General features: G+C 41.0%; 1 protein-coding gene across 1 annotated transcript in view; it reads right to left on the reverse strand.

The window, feature by feature from the left end:
* LOC136051277 (MOB kinase activator 3B) overlaps positions 1 to 18,259 on the reverse strand; it is a 98,365-nt gene that overhangs the window by 10,274 nt on the left and 69,832 nt on the right. The window contains exon 4 of the mRNA XM_065740629.1: positions 11,652 to 11,854. Within this exon, the coding sequence (XP_065596701.1) occupies positions 11,652 to 11,854 (203 nt within the window). The remainder of the gene's footprint in view (positions 1 to 11,651; positions 11,855 to 18,259) is intronic.

The raw sequence follows: 18,259 nt of genomic DNA on the forward strand, positions 1-18,259 counted from the left end.
ATCTTACCAACCTACTGCAAGTGGCAATATGATCATGAATGATACTAAAAAATGCACCTGTCAGTGAAGTCAGCTTCAGGTAAACAACACAGAAAACAAGCATTTGGGTGGCTGACTTGCTTAAATATGTCCTGTACCCAGGACAGACCTACAACTGCCTCAAGTTGTTTTCTCTGTTACAGAATTACAGAATGACAGAACTGTAGGGGTTGGAAGGGAATTCTAGAGTTCATCTAGTCCAACCCCCTGCCAAAGCAGCTCCCTAGCCCAGGTTGCACAGGTAGGCGTCCAGGCGGGTGCTGAACGTTTCCAGAGAAGGAGACTCCACCATCTCTCTGTGCAGCTGTGCCACTGCTCCGTCACTGCACTGGGAAGAAGTTCCCATGTGCATTTGTGTGGAACTTCCCATGTATCAGTTTGTGACCATTTTCCCCTCATCCTATCACCACACACTGGACAAAGTCCAGCCTCATCCCTTTGCCTCCCATACCTTAGATATTTATAGACATGGATCAGATCCCCTCTGAGTATTCTTTTCTCAAGGATGAACAGACCCAGGTCTCTCAGCCCTTCTTCATAAGAGGTCCTTCAGGCACTTCATCATCTTTGTGGCCCTCTACTGGACACTTTCAAGGAGATCCCTGATTTTATTTGTACCAGGGAGCCCAGAACTAGACACAGTACTCCAGGTGAGGCCTCACCAATGAAGTAAACGTCTTTCTGTGCTTGGTTGTTCTTTTTTTGTTGTTGTTGTTACATCGACTTTAAACATGTCGCTTTTCACACTGAGTTCATGAAGACTGAACAGTAATGCTATCTTTAGTATAAAATTTTGCTGATTTTTTTTTCAGAACGTTAGTTCATTACTATGAACTGTAATTCTATTCTACATGATGTTTTACATAAGTCATTTTGTACACTAACATGTCTTTTTAAATGACAGAATATTTTCTCTTTATTTTTCCTTTACAACAAACAAAACAAAACAACAGCAAAAAAATACCTACCAAGTTTACATGATTCTTCCTTTGTCCATTTGAAAAAAATCTGTTTCTTAGCTTTCTGGTAGGTCTGGGTTTAAAAAGATTAACCAAAGCCCAATCCAAAACTCAGTATTACCAGAAAGAGACACTTGAGAAGTACTGTTGAGATTGTGAAAACATATGTCTTTATTTAGACCTAATAGCTTTCCTGAACTTTACTCTTAATGTATTCACAATTGCCCTGTTATGCCAGCGAGAGCATGGGATTATGTCACCAAGTAAAACAGAAAATAAATGATGTATTTTGAATATCCAACCAAAATTGCAAGTTGATTGGAGTTCGAGGAAAACTAAGCTTTGCTGCTGATGATTTTTTTAAATCAGTCTTCTGTTTCTGAAGACTGACATAACTCCAGCAGTGGACCACCCCCTTGCATCAGTCCAGCAAGGGCAGGTGACTTACTCTACGTAAAGAAGAGCAAAATATGTCTAACAAGGGAAGATGGTATTTTGGTGATGAGAACTAGCAGCAGCAGCTCAATAGCTGAGATGCTAATGCAAGACAAACGTATTTCGAAAACCCAGGAAGCATGGTGGAGTTCCCATCATTTCAGACATAGTTTTGATGAAAAATCACCATTGCATTTTTCTGCTCTGCTTTTTATCTTTGTTAATGTAGCAAAGCCAGCTACTCCCCTTGCTTACCAAAAAAGACCAAAGAATATACTGTAATAATATACTTCACACTAGCTTAGCAGCAGCATTAATTAATTAAATAATTATGAAAATGATTTTTTTATTGTCATTCCTTTTGTACTACTGAAATGTTGTAGGAGTTCTATAACACAGAATGAAAGAACTGTAAAACTATCTAAGGGATGCTATTTGTAGTTATTTTCTCCTCTTAATGTTTTGCAGAACTGAACACATTTGGAGGACTGAGCTCCTTCGAAGTTTCCTCTTCTCACTCTATCCTACACTGCTAACCATAACTCTTTCAATCTGTTACTAATCATCTCTTTGAAGTACAAATGTGTTGTTGTTTATTACAAGCCATGAAATGTGGATTAATTTGGAGAAGCCCTTTTTGTTCACCAGCCTATAATTTACATTCACGAGCTAAACTCTAAAACATGATTTACTTGGTATTCACCAAGGAAGAGAAACACATATGCACTCATAAAAGAGAGAATTGCATTAAAGTACAGAATGGTATATTGGTAACCCAAAACACCAAACAGAATCACCCAACAACTTCTGGTGAATCAGTGGCACACAGAAAATTGTCAATAAGGAAGTCCTTTAGCCTCCCTGTTTGGGCACTGTACATTTGGCCTCAGTGCAAGCGAAGCAGCTGATGTGATAAAAATAGTCATTAAAAACACACACGCCAGAAACAATTAATTCAAAAATCGGGCACTGTAATGTATCTTATGATGTAGCCTTTTTCAAGTATCAAAGTTAAGAATTCTACTCATCAGCAACATTATGTCCTCCAGTTTTCACTGTAGAGGAAAAAAGAAATTCTGCAGCATATTATCACCATATCATTTAACTGTATAAAAACTGAATTGGTAGCAAGGAATCATAGAATCACAGAATTGTAGGGATTGGAAGGAATCTCCAGAGATCATCTAGTCCAACCCCCCTGCCAAAGCAGCTCCCTAGCCCAGGTTGCACAGGTAATACTTCGTTTCTTTATTCTATTTCTTAAGGAAAAAAAATACTGGTGGCTGCTTAGCAGCAGTGAAAGACCTTGCCTGAATGGGGATTCTTAATTGAACAAACAACTGGAGGGAGGAAAAAAAAAAAGATAAACTAATGCCTACTTTAAAGCTGATGTAGTTAGCATTTATTTTTGGATAATACCCAGACAAGTAGTAAGTCTGTCTACCTCCCATGCACCTATACCCATGCATACTGGGCATTTGCTCTAAATCTGCTGACACACACTACTGTTAAAGACATTTTTGTACAAAGTAGTTTTTACACACAGAAGCTTCAATGACAAATTTTAGCATAGGAATCTGTTCGTGATAGATTAATTAGAGAATGAACAGTTATCCTTCTGAATAGAACCTATGGAGCAGCACGTGTGATTGAATCATGGAATGAGATCAATCATCCACCTATCACCAATACCTCTCACTAAATCATATCCCTCAACACAATGTTTAAACATTCCTTAAATACATCCAGGGTTGGTGACACCACCACCTCCCTGGGCAATCCATTCTAGCACCTGAGCACTCTTTCAGAGAAGTATTTCCTAACATCCATTCTGAATCTCCCCTGGCACAACTTGAAGCCATTCCCTCTAGTCCTATCAGTAGTTAGATGAGAGAAGAGGCCAACCCCCAGCTAACTATGACCCTTCAAGTAGTTATAGAGAGCAAACAGAGTAAGATACAACCTTACATGCTCCCTGTCTAAAGTTTATGCCACCTGGAGAACATACAGAACACATCAGAGCCTGGAAGGATGAAAAGTCAAAGCTACCTTTTGAACAATGTTCTAGTATTACTGCTATCTTGCTTTTCTAAGTGCTGTAAAATGAGAATCTCCAAGGCTGGAAAAGAACTCCCAGACTGTCCAGTCCAACCAACTACTTACCATGAATATTTCCCCACTAAACCACATGTCCCTCAGTACAGCATTTAGATATTTCTTGAACACTTCCAGAGACAATGGCTCCACCACCTCCCAGGGCAATCTGTTCCAGCACTAAAGGTCAATACTTCATCGGTAATGAGAAGCAATATAAAAACAGAATTGGATAGCTATAAGGGAACACAGTGACTTTAATGAAATTAGTTCTCTGTTTTCAAGCTCAGACTGTCTTCTGCTGACAGGCAGATCATTTATATTTCTGAGTTTGAAATAGCTAATTTCACAGCATATTGATTTATGGCTAACATTTCTGCTTTCATGAAGACTGATGTACAAACTGAGAAAATGAACAGAAAAAGTTCAAATTCCAATTTTCACCATGAGTAGAAAAAACTAGCTAAACAGAAAAGTCAATAATTTGAAGGGAAAAAAAAAAAGTGAATTAAGAAAGGTAAACTGATGTTTAAGAATTTATGCTTGAAAAAATTATCCAAAGTAGAGGTCTCATTTAATCAAACTGACTCATCCATCTTTTACCTGAGAGAACTTTTGCCAAGAAGCTGGTAGTTTACTATGTTTTGTTAGGCCTGATACTGCTGACTTTTCCACTGTATGGTAATGGAGCTAATGGATGGAGCTAATGCCAGATGGACTATGTTTACAGAATTTCTGCAATGTCTGTGGCTTTTCTGGCAATGAACTGCCTAATGAATAAACATATTTTGCAATATAAACAAGGAGGCAGCAAAACTTCTAATTATTTGTGAAAAGATGTACTGTTTGTATTAAACTGGATATCTAACAGTAGCTATATGAGCCTCACACATGGCAATGACAGAGCTGGGGAGTGATACTTGAGCCTTGCTGTAAAGGTGGCAAAACAGAAAATCTCAGCATTCATCTGTATACCACTTGCCCAGAGTAATTCTCATTAGCTCATCCTAAAACAATGTGCATGGAGAAATCCAACAGGAAATGCAGACTTCTTGAGGCAGTACCCTGCATCCTATGTGACACCCTCAGCAGATGGCTGGAGAAGCACAAGCAGCTGCTGCAAGCATTTCTACTGTGTGCATTGTGCTGACGATAGGTTGTGTGAAACTGCTCCAGAAACTGTCATTGGTTTTGCCTGAGCTCGTGTTCAGCTGATCAGTACCTGGGTCTTAGGATACAAGGAAGGAGGGATGAACTGAAAACAAAAGTGCCCCACATTCATGTCAGTGTAATCAGGGCAGCAATGTATTTCTGAATCATAAAATACAGGAATGCAGAGTTATGATCATTATATAAACCTCACTGTGCAATTTCCTCAATGTGTTTAAACTTTGAAATCTTACTGTCACTCAGACCTTGTCACTTCTGTAATTAATATATGATACAGCTTGCTAGGGAAAAAACAAACAAAATAAAACAAATCAAAGCAAAAACCTACAAAAACAACAATCCCAGAACACAATTTAGTACTTACAGTGATATATTAAACACTCAACTCTTTACCTGCTAGACTGCCTGGACATATACTAGAAATATTCTGAAGATAATTTTCTATAAGAATAAAACCACCAAAAGGAAATGCTTACTTTTAAGCAACTCCTAACACTAGATGAATATATTATCAGAAGCCAATCACGCCACGAGGTCAGTGGAAGCTTTTACCCTGAGAATTATAAAGGAGAGAAGCCCTTACTAACTTTGTTATTCTCCAAACAAACTCCATCCTTATAGAGGCAATTACCAGCTTCTCCACTTGTATGCACGTGGCTCCACCGATTGCTAGGCACATCCAAAACTCAATCTACTTGCCACCATGGCTGACTGTCTCTGCATCACAACAAAATCAGTATTTTAAGTTATTGAAAACATGTTTAAAGAACACCAACACTGTTCCAACACTGTTCCTCTGTCCAAGATTAATTAATACTTTCTGTTCTCAAAATAAAATGCTGACAAAAAATAACTCCTGAAAGAAAAATAAAAGTTTTCAAGGGATGGGAAATATAAAAAATAACTTTTAGGGAATGAGTGAAGTAGATGGCCAAATTCTTCACACTGTCACTCAGAGGGGAACTTCACTGCAATCAATGGCTTCCAAAGTCATGTAGGCATCTGCTGGAATAAGGCTAGTTTGCAATATATTTCTGAATATTTCTGAAAGAGAACAAAAGGTACTCTCTGCTTAGTGAGAAGATACTATGTTGGTTAAAAAGGAAAATGTACAAAAAGGACATGTATTGTTATCTGTCTATCTGGCCAATAGATGTATTTGATAATTCCTAGTAACTGTGAGAGAAGCAAGTTTACTCAAACCACACGAACTCTTCCTTCACATATGTCAGGGTGCCCCTAGCCTATCACTTCCCACTGTCAATTGATATGATATAAACTCCTGACCTACCTAAAGCTCTGCAACTGTGCATTCAAGGAGAGAAGAAGCGTACATATTTTTGCCACCTAAGTCTTTTATTAGAATGCAAGTTTCACAGTACATCTGAGTACACAAGCTCAGGATGCATGTGCAGATCTATAACCTTGCTCAAACTTGCTGAGGAAGATTAAATACATCTAGTGGTTGGCAACCCTACCCATGGAAGGGCATTAGAACTAATGAATCATTAAGGTCCCTTCTAATCCAAGCCACTCCACAATTCCATGATCTATGGTTCTTTGTTGTGTTTTTTTTGTTTGTTTGTTTTTTACCATATCTCCTCTTCAGAAATACAACTTTAATTTAGGTTAATCAGTAATGTTCAGTAGTGAGGAAAAGTGCTAGGTCCACACCTCCCACAAGGAAAAATAAAAAATGCATCTTAGGAATCTTGTTCCTCAAAGGAATTACACCCACTTGGATCTTACTTGAATCTTTAAGACTGAATCTCACCATGTTTTTGGATGTCTTTTTCTATCTAATCTAACTCTGAAAAGTACATGCAGACTTTGAAAACAAATAAGTGTAATTGCAACGCACACAAACTGACACTGAGAAGCTGGGAGCAGACTTTGTTACATCACCTGTTATCACACTGTTATCTGACAAAATGCTCTGCACTGAGATTTAGTCACAAATCTACAAGGTCATTGAATTGAAAATGACTGGATGAGAAGAAAACTACAGCTGCCTCTGTCTCTCTCCTTGCTTGGAAACAAAACAACACAGTGGCTTAATGTCTGCCTTACACTAACTGTGATTTTTCTGAAGCTTCTTTTGTTCCTTCCTATGTGACACATTACTGTAGCTGCACTGATTCTCAGGTTTCATGACATGATCAATGCCTGCTCCAGCTAAATCTGGGCACAGCAGCAAAAAAGCCCTGCAATCACCAGGCCAAACCTGAAAAGACAGCTTGCACTCAGGAACAGAGAGGAATTAAGCTGCTTCAAAACAGCAGAGAAAAGGAAACTGATACTGACACCCAGCTAGCAGACACGTTCAGAAGATAAACTGCTTCATCAGCAGGCTGTTCTACCTGCAGCAGCACTTCATTCTTGCTAGGTAGCGTGTTGTTTTTTTCTGAGATGAGAGTAATGGAAAGTGATGTATATCAGAGAAGGTACTCACCCCTTTTTATGGGAAAATTGGATTTACAATGATTTATACTGTACTGAGATAAAGAAATCAGCAAGTACTTGGAAGGGATTGCATTGCCTTATATGCAGGAACATGTACTCCTTAAAAATAAGTAAGCTGATATGACCTATCTCACAAAAACATACTCAAATTTTATCTTTACTACAAACAGATTCATCTTTCACAACAGGGGACGGAGCATGTTCTCAGCATATACTGAGAACATTTTAACAGCGATGAGTTGTTCTCTGAAGCAGTTCTGAAGATGTTTAATGTACCCTGTGAGATAAGAGAAACAACAGTCTGCCTCTGCAGGTTATAGTTCAGACCAACAGTCTGCTAGCTTGGCATTAACCCTGTAGAGTGGTGAAATGTAATGGTGCAGTGCTTGAACATTCAGTGCAACTTGTAACACAACAACAAACCACATCAATGAACATCAAGTTAAGGAACATGAGAGGCTTCTGTTCCTTCAGCTGCACTGCACATGCCAGTACCAAGGATCCAGCTTGATAATGAAAGGAAGAAGATGAACTAGGACTAAGTTGTACTTTTATTTCAACTCTTACTTTGTGGCATCAGAGCACTTCACAAACACCAAGGAATTCAGGCCTAAAATAACATATTCAACAGGGGAAAACTCATGAAGAGAGTTACTAGTTTACCTGCTGATAGACAAAAATAACCACAGAATACAAGCCTTCAGCCAACAGGTTGCACATAATAACTCACATTTCTAACCAGCAGGGTTTTGGTAGCAGGGGGTGATTGGGATGACCTGTGCTGTGGGAGGCCATGCACAGCCCCTTGCTTTTAACAGGTGTACCTCCTGAGGGACTGTGGGCAAACCACGCTAGAATAGGGACACCCTGATGGACTGTGTCCTGTGGTCAAGACATGCTGTTATAGTGAAAAACAAAAAGCAGCAGAAATAAAGCAGCACACACACAACACCAGCCTCCTGCATAAGCCCTGACTTCACCAAAGGGACTGGCCATGGCTAAGTGTAACATGCAGCACAAGCGTGGTGAGCTGAGACTCTGAAACAAGGATCAAAAGCTTTTTAATCAATTTAAAAGCATTACTCTCTTGAGTATATTTTTATTATTTTTTTATTTTGTCCTTGTACTTCTTATTATCTTCATCAATAATCAAAAGTTCTTGTTAATTGATAATAAATGTAGCAAAATTCCCCAAATCAAGACTGTTTTGCTCATGATGTGCTTATTATTTACAAACATGAGCAACAAAACCAAGAACATTACTTCACGTAGTTGAACTGCCATTTGAACAGTAAGCTACTTTGCTTCTACAGCTGCATTAAAAGCCTCACTAAATAGCAAGTTTAGATTAAGTGTTTTATGTATCCTCTAAAAGTGGTAATCTACAAGGCATGAAAATGGAACAAAAGTAATAGACATCATACAACTAGACTGCTTGAAAATGGCTCAGAAGGAAAATAAGGTGAACTGTGACAGCTGAGAATAAAATCAGTCACTCAGGAAGCAAGTACAAAACAGATGCTACATATTAAACTCAAACCTTAATGATAAACTCCCCGACAGACATGCCACTAGGGTCTTCTGAGAGCTCTCATGCTGCACAGCCTCCTCTGCCTGTGAGCTGGGGGAAAGGGCAGGTGTGTTCTCAGATGTCTTATTTTCTCACAAATCAGCCAATTGGCCATACCTTGTTTCCTTCAGGACCACCTGCAGGACCTAAGAGTGTGTTGTGGTTTTGTGGTGTTGATGCCGGTATTCCACATCAGCGCATCACGCAGCAGTGAAGGAGTTAATGCTGTGGGAGCAGCAGAGGGGCGGAGCTCCGCACCGGATGCAGGCGGCGCTCTGTCTGGGCGCGTTGCTCTGGGCTGCCGTGGAGGTTCAGCACGTGTGCTTCCCCTGCAGTTTCCTCCTTAACGTAAGCTCACAGCTTTTGGTTTGGAAATTTTGGTTTGGAAGTTTTATCTCCCTCTCAATTGTTCAATTTTATTAGATTTAGTAAAGTTACCGTTCCTTCTCAGATCGTGCCGTTGTCTTCTTGTAGACCCATCTCTTCCCGCTGTTTCCCCCTCCCCCCCGGAGTGCGGCTCTGCTCAGGCGGCCGCTTTTAGTTCTTTTTTTTCTCTTTTCTCTCTCCCTTCTCGGTTTCCCTTGGGTTACTGTCACGGACTACACCATGACAGAGTGCCAACCTCCATTTTTTTTTTCCACACAAAAAAGACTCTTCATGAAAGACTCAGGGGTCTGTCAAATTTACACAGCCTTGAAGATGGGAAAAAGATAGGCAGCACTTTAATCTATAGACTCTGTTAACAAAAGACATGAATGGGAGGGAGGAAGCCTATTTGACTCATTTGCCTCATTTGATTCATAACTGTTATATCAGCTTGCAAATGCTGATAAAATCTATTATAAACAACGGGTAAAAGTCATGCCAGCAGGCTAATATTGCTATTTATTTACTGCTTACTTTCCCAGTTATTCTCCTTTTTAAAGATGTAGTGATAAATCAGTTGCCTTCCTGTTTATTAAAGCGTGTCGCAGTCTGTTTATTTGATCAGCTCTTGGCCCATTTTCTAATTAAGGGAGATAATGTGGGCTCATTTCCTGCCATGGGGAACCTGGCAGGGCATAGGTTGTCCTCAACTATCACAATAAAATACAAGATTATTTGTAATGTCTACTTTTGTTTGTCAGCTCCTCTGCCTTCTCTCTGCCCAGCTGAAGACAAAAATAACAGACATATGTTTCTTTTTTTTAATTAATTTCCACACTGCTGACAGCCTCCCAAGTTGAGCACAAGGAGATGTAAGAAGCAGGAAGAGTTTTGTCATCTTGCTGGAACTGTGCCCTACATGCACGTGGAACAGTTTTCTGGAAACTCCTGGAGTCTAAGTTCAAAGCATCCTGTGCTGAACCTGAGGGTAATTTTGTGAGGCAAGTAAATGCTGGAATATAAGGGCAAAGCGTACACCAATGCAGCACATTTCTAGACTGCTCTCCTGCTAGACTTGCACCACCTCCTGCTCCACTCTGGCCTCAGTCCTTCATCTGTCTGCTTAGCACAGGAATTTTGATAATTGCTTCTTGTGGCATCAAATTATTTTCTGTGCTCTTTGTATCCCAAAAGAGGATAAAGAGGCAAAGATCTTGTAGCTGTCTTACAGTCTCCTCTCTTCCTACCTCTGAGATACCTCATCTCATACCTTGTTTGTGACACAGCTTCAGAGATCAAGTGCTACAACAACTCCAGAATCCTTGGTATGACAAAGAAGTTCTCTTTTATGGAGCACCTACTCACCCTTACCACACATTTAGATGGTGTATTAAGTTATTCTATCTATAAAGGAATGACAGAAACATTACAGGTTACTTATATGTGCTATATAGTACATCTTTCAGTGGGACTTGTGAACCGCTGCAAACAAGACGATCATCTTTGTCTCTATTGACTGGCTCTGCTTCAATCATCATAAGCACATACGTCTACCATTCTGCAGCTCCAGCTCCCACAGAACCACTGCTTCCAGAAGTAATTAATACCAGCTATGCTGTACATCTCCATGCAGTGTGCCTTTACGTGGAACAACTGAAAGCCTGTGGACTTGATCCTGTTCAGCTCACTCTAGGAGACAGTGCTTTCAGTGGAGCATGTTGGACTGTGTTGCATCTGCGAGTGTCAGCCAATCTCTGCTGCTCTTATGCCTCTAAGGAAAACAATACCCCAGTCACTCTAAATAAGCTGTACAATACAGAACTTCCCAAATTTTGGCCAACAGAAAAATGTTGCCCCCGCCTGTTTTAAAGTTGCCAAACAGTGAGGATACCTTTTGAATTTTCTTCCCTATCTACTTACATTTCTATTTTACTTGCATTTGCAGACAACAGCAAAAAGGTTTCCATTTTGAAGCTTTACTTCTGAAAACTGTAAGTTTCATTTTGATCTACCTTCAGCCAAAAGGAAGTATCTGTTTTTGTTACACTGTTAAATGTCTGAGTCTCTGTCTCACCTCATTTTTCTCACTTAGATCCAAATCTAACACTCTCAATTTCTTCAAAAACACCTACTTAAAGATTTCTAAAAAATCCCATTTCACCTTTTTATAGACCACTGTTCCCTTCACATGCATGCAACGGATTGCTACAAGTATCATGCTGTTACTGAACAGTGAAAAACTACAGCATAAGATTATATATATATAATATATAATAAAGGAAGGAGGAAAAGAAAAATGAACTTCTTAAAAATGATAGCATCTCCCAGCTTGTATTCTTCCATACAAAATACACTGCATTTTCATCCTTTGACTATTGAGCACCTCACAAATGCTGCAGTAGACGGAAAAGGTCTCTGGACAGAAATGAAATTCTTCACTTTAAATTGCCTTTGTTCAACCATACAGAAAAGTCACTACAGCAAGTATGGGAAAGGCTCAGTGAGGAAAAGTGGCTGAATATTTCCTATAGCTTCTTCCTAGACCTCACACTTACCAAAGGCTCTAGTTCTTTGCGGTCTATCAGGTTGAGCTCTGTCACGAAGTAATAAAAATGCTTGTAGCAGGTATTGACGTGGGCCTCAGCCCCAATGAGGATGATACGGTCAAAATGATGAATGTAGACGTGAACAAACACCCGAAAAAGCCTGCAAAGTATCTTCTTGCAGATCTGAAGGAAGTTCTTTGGAAAAGGAACACCTGTGAATAGAGAAGGTAGAGTTGTCACACCAGCTTATCACCCTGCCAACATAGTGACTTCAGAGTAAAGATGTTTGTAACTATAAAGCTTCTTATGAAGACTTTGGCCTCCCTTCCACTCCAAAAGGCTGTGCAACATATGAGTGCCAAATTTTTTGGCTTGCCTGGTCTACAGTGAGTGAAGAATTGTTCAGGATGTCCTCTATGAAGATTACTCCCACAGTAAAAAAAACTCCCTCTATCACTGTTGCCACTGCTGAAATGTACTAGCCACTCTTCACTGTGTGCACATCCTCTGGTGTCCCATATATGTTCACAAGCATCACTGAATGTCAATGGGTGCCATTTTTTCTGCTCAGAAGAATTCAGTTCTATCCCTTTGTTCCATATGCAGCTCATACCACTGACACCACCCTGTCCAAGTGCCTCCCTGCTGCCTCCCATCATGCAGCAATAAAATGGAACTGAATACTGGTGAGATAGTTCTACGTCTACTGCCATAACACCAACATCCACCTCTGTGGGTCAACATAAAAACAGGAGGCAATACTTTCAGAGTAGCCCTCATAAAATATATAATACAGCTAATGTACATATGTGACAAAACATTTTAACTTTCAATGTTTTTTATTAAAAAACATAAAGGAGAACAACAAAGCAATAAAAGTAGTGAGATACTTGAGGTTGCTTTTGTGTAAGTAATGCATCAGGTTGGTTTGACAGAAGTAGCTGGAATTCTTAGTAAGGTCAGATTTAGCTCACTGTAGCAGCATACATAGCCAAGTACTTAATCATTTTAGTAGATCAAGACTACTAGGTACTTGTCCTTGTTCCCTTACTAGTTTAATGGAGAAACAGCTAGTGCTGGAATACTCAGAAATGTGATTTTCACTTCATTGCACACTACCTCAAGTAACATCAATGGCTTTGCATCCTGAGGTGGCTGTTTCACATACTGTTATAGGCAGTTTGTCCTAGATGAGCCCATCTTATTCAATAGTTTAACTAAGACATTTATTGTTTAATGCTTCTCTTTATATTCATATCTGGACAAGAAGGATGGCAGAAATGCAGTCTCAAAGAAACGAATATCACAACAGAAGAGATTCTAAACACAGTTACAGAATGAATTTAAAGGGATGTCATCAAAATTTGAAAAATCAGAATGAACTGGTTCCAGGTTTATACTATGAGGTCAGAATTTGCCCTAATGTCTTCTTCCCACTGCAACTGTTACCATTACAAATAAATCCGGCACAGAATGCAATCATTAACAGTGACCCCTGGGTAATAACTAGCTTAGATTTAGATGCTCGACCTGTTGAAGACTTTAGTCAAGCCTTATCCTTCCAAGCTCTTTTTAACATGCAGTCCAAATTTAATAATTCCTTTCCTGGAAATCTGAAAAAGGAAAAAAAATTCCAAGTATTTATTTGAACTTTAGACTCCTTCTGCGATTAAGACAATTTCCAATGAAGTTGACTGTATCAGTATCTGCAAGGTGATACTGTAAAGAGACAGAATGTAAAACCACCAAATTATATTGCTAAGCTATAATAAAAGGCAAAGAAATACAAAGATGACAATGGATTTTTTAAGCTAGCTGCTTCTTGCTGAAAAAATGCTTCTTTGCGCACAAACTGGCAGCTCTGACCTGCCTGCAGGCTGGGACTCACTGCTGCTGTATGAAAAGAATGTAATGGAAGGATTCCCTTGGTTAACCTGGAGTTCCAAACCCCAGAGGTCCTAATTATGTCCTAGGTAAGTGTCATGTTGCTCTCAAACATACCAGTCACACTATGCAAGCTCCTTTACTTCAGGGCTGTATATGCATCTGAGAAACAATTCAGTAGGGGAATGACGGGTATAGCATAGACAGCACCTAATGACAGCCTCCTCCTGCAGCACAGCAGCACTGACACACCAGAACAGCAGTAAACAGCCACCACATCCTTCTTGCTCACACCTCCCTACATGTCCTATGCTCTTCTGCTTCATCCAACAACACTAGCTTCTACACCTGGATCAAAGAAAAAAAGACAAAAAAAACCCAGCCCCATGCAGCAGCTTAGGTCTGTGAAAGAGTGGTTAGCAGCAGCTTAGGTCTGTGAAAGAGTAGTTAGAAAGCTGCATAGCAGAAAAGGATCTGGAGTTGTTAGTCATCATCTGAAGTAACCTGAGTGAGCAGCATGCCCAGGAAGCCAAGAAGGTCTACTGCACCCTGGCCTGCATCAGATGTAATGTGCCCAGAAGGATGAGGGAGGTGATCTTCCACATGGTGAGACCACATCTCTAATACTGTGTTCTTGCACATGGTGAGACCACATCTCTAATACTGTGTTCATTTCTGGGCCACTTGCTACAAGAAGGATTTGAGTTTGCAAAACATATTCAGTGACAAGCGAAGAAGCTGATGAAGGGACTACAAAACAAGAGTTATGAGGGATGACTGAGGGAACAGGGGTTAGTTAGTCTGGAGAAAAAGATAAGGGAGACCTCATCACCTTCTACAACCATCTGAAAGGAGGTTGTAGCGAGGAAGAGTTGGTCTCTTTTCTCAGGTGGCAAGTGGTAGGACACAAGCAAATAGCCTCAAGTTGCAGTAGGGCTGGATAAGGCTGGATATCAGGAATTATTTCTTCACAGAGAGGCTGGTCAGGCCCAGGGAAGTAAAGAAGTCCCCATCCCTTCAGGTACCCGACAGACAAATGGATGTGTTTCTTAAGGACAAGGTTTAGCACTGAACCTGTAGTGTTAGGTGGGTGGATGGACTTGATCTCGCAGGTTTTTCTAACCTAAATCCTTCAATGATTGTATGATTGTCTTTACTTGCTAGAAAAGGCTACAACTGACTCTGGCAGGACGCTGTAAAACTTCCAAAACCCAATTCACTTAATGTTAACAAGTTTCAGTACTTTATTTTCCACTGGAAAACTGAGATTTTCCCCTTCTTTTAAAATCAATCTTACTTTCACAGCTCTCCACTGACTTTATTCCATAAGCTATCTTTCTTAATTCGCTACCAGCTGATTTTCTCCTGTAGCTGGCTGCACTTCTAGATCTAATTCCTTACCACAAAGTTGTCAGTGAACATGATACTGATGCTGATGACCTATGATCTTATTTCTTTGAGTATTTCACATACATGGTAACAACAGGCAATGCTGAGGTCCACCTCTCAAGAAACTCACTTTACAAAAGCAGTATTATTACTACTATCTGGTATCTGGTACCTCTTGCTCCCTCAGTGTTCTCTTTCTTCCTTCTGTCCCCAATACAAAAATTTGCAAAAGATGCCCTCAGCAATTGCTGGAAACTTCACTGCAAAACACCTGTCCAAGCAGATGTTTAATGTTACCTCAGCCTGTTACTTAAGGAAATGTCTGTCTCAAGTGCCAATGAAAACAACATTCGTTTCGTAGAACTTTGTTCCTCACTGAAATAAGCTGGCAGCTGCAAAGGCAGTGATAAACTAGACTACCATGCACCTACATCATCCTGATTCTGCCCCACTTTCTGCTCTCACATGAGACAGAACAGAACTAAGGAAAATATACTAAAGATCACATGATGTCATTTATTTTTTTAAGTGGTGCTGCCACTAATGAAAGGTATTTATGTTCAAGGGGAAGAGAGTAAAGATCAGAGAACACTTTGAGGTGTTACACTGCTTGAACATCCATAAACAAATGGATGAAGGCACTAAATTCTGCCACTTGCTAATAGAGAAGACACTTCTTAGAAGCATGCAGATACCTAGGGATGCAACACTTGAACAGGTGGAGGACACCTGAAGTGACTCTCCCTCAAATAAGAGGATGGAAGGACCTGAATCCTTGGCCCAAATAAGCCACGTCCCTTGCACTTTAGGCACAATGACAGTGGCTTGTTCCTGCCTATAACCTGACCTCTTCTGAACCTGACTTGTCACTTTATACTTTTGATTCCACTGCTGCAGAGGTGCAGAAGTGCAGCATTGCAGAGCAGAATGTTCTGCTGCCTGTACCAAGCAAGGGCAGCCTTGCCCCAGCCAAAAATCAGGCTAATAAACCCATTAGGATAGATCTGGAGTTTACAAGGTGATACGGAAATTTAGTGCCTTAAAAAGCAGCAGAATCATTTTTCTGTTGCTCTGGAACTCATCAAACACATTCATCCATTCTGGAAGATCAACATTCATCATAGAAACCAAATGAGATTTGCTGGAATTCTGTATTTACACAGCTTTATATGGCATTAACACATTGACAGGCTTGGAAATCTGAATAATATATAGCTCTCTCTGCCTTAGCAGTGCGATGTTACAAGTCAGCAATAGGTGGCCACTTCTGGAACAGAAAACGCAAACTAATGTATCACAAAATCCCAGAATTGTAGGGGTTGGAAGGGACCTCTACAGATCATCTATTCCAACCCCCCTGCCAAAGCAGCTCCCTAGCCCAGGTTGCACAGGTAGGCGTCCAGGCGGGTCTGGAACGTCTCCAGAGAAAGAGACTCCACCACCTCTCTGTGCAGCTGTGCCACTGCTCCGTCACTGCACTGGGAAGAAGTTCCCATGTGCATTTGTGTGGAACTTCCTATGCTTCAGTTTGTGGCCATTTCCCTCATCCTATCGCCACAGACTGCTGAGAAGAGTCCGGCCTTGTCTCTTTGCCTCCTGCTTCTTAGATACTAACAGATGTGGATCAGATCCCCTCTGAGTATCCTTTTTTTGAGGCTGAACAGACCCAGGACTCTCAGCCATTCCACCTAAGAGGTCCTTCAGGCCCTTTATTGTCTTTGTGGCCCTCCACTGGATACTTTCAAGGTGATCCCTGATTTTATTTGTACCAGGGAGCCCAGAACTGGCACAGTACTTCGGGTGAGGCCTCACCAGGGCAGAGTAGAGGGGGAGGATCACCTCCCTCAACCTGCTGGCTACGCTCTTTTTAATGTACCCCAAGATCCCATTGGCCTTCTTGGCCTCCAGGGCGCACTGCTGGCTCATGGCCAACCTCATCCACCAGGACACCCAGGTCCCTCTCTACAGCGCTCCTCTCCAGCAGCTCATCCCCCAGCCTGTACTGGTGCATGTGGTTATTCCTCCCTAGTTGCAAGACTCTACACTGGCTCTTGTTAAACCTCATCTGGTTCCTTTTTGCCCAACTCTCCAGCCTGTGCAGGTCAGCCATTCCAGCTTCCTATCACCATGTAGGCTCACTTTGCATTATAACAGGTGACAGCTTAGGGAGGGAACAAGAGACTGGTAATCTGCTGAGTCAATGCAAGAAAAAAGAATGTACATAAACCAGAGTCTGACTGAGGCATTGGAGAAAACTTTGACTCCTCAGCTGGCACACACCTGCTAACAGCTTTGTCTCTAGAGCACTCGCTGTGGCCTGACAGTTCCTTGGTAATGACTCGGCATCCCACGCTGAGTACAGCACTGCCAGTATGGTTTTTATTATCATTATTTGCATCTGGCATTTTCAGAAAGTAAGCATCCTCCTCCCCCATTTATTTTATAAGAACATTGGAAATAACATGCTGTTCTTAGGGCCCCTCTTAGGCTCACTGCTGCAGTAAGAAGCAGCAACGTGAAACATTAGAAGTAAGCAGCCTGGTCTCAGGAGACTGACACAGAGAACCAGACAAAACAGCCAAGGACACTTTACTTTTTGACCCTAACTGAAAAACAAAACCCACAGTACAACATTAACTAGAAATTCGAAGATCTGAAAGGATGGCATAGTTAGTATCACAAAAGCAATATTTGTTCTCCAGGTGGCTGCTGTGCTTAATCCCTTTGAGAGGGCCACTAAGGGAAATACTCAGTACTAACAGCTCTCCCAGTGCATGCCATGTTCAGACCATCTGACATCTGCTCTGACTTAGGAATCTATTATGTGTACATAGATAGCTGTTCAGAAAGATTTAGAAGTTTTAGAGAAGTTATTTTCCCCTTCCAGTAAAACGCAGCTTTCCCATATGCAGATCTCCCATGAGACTGGGAAAGACAAATAACCAGCAGCATGCAGTGGAAGGTTTATGGAAGTCAGAGTTAAGCTCCAGAAGCACAGGTGAAAGCAGGAAAGGAGCCCAGGGACACTGCTGGAGTTAACCTTGCCTTGGAGCGGTACTGCCTCCAGCCAAGCCCAGCATCTAGGAGAGACATATAGAAGCTGACAAGCAAGAGCCTCTCAGGGCTTCCTGAACTGCGTTCAACTAAACTGTGCCTTTATAATAATGCATCTGGGGATAACCAACAGGTGTTTTTTACTGGTCTGCTATTACACCTGTTAAAAGAGTTCTAAATTCCAGTGGATCCCACCAGTGGGAGGAGTCAGCCCCTCCCAGCACACTGAAGCACCCACAAACATCATGGTGCTAAGCCAGAGTTGCTCTTCAGTCCGCAGTTGCAGCCCA

This window comes from Cyrtonyx montezumae, unplaced genomic scaffold (genome assembly GCF_038088225.1).
Source record: "Cyrtonyx montezumae isolate F1298 unplaced genomic scaffold, pur_monq_1.0 scaffold_29, whole genome shotgun sequence".
Lineage (NCBI taxonomy): Eukaryota > Metazoa > Chordata > Aves > Galliformes > Odontophoridae > Cyrtonyx > Cyrtonyx montezumae.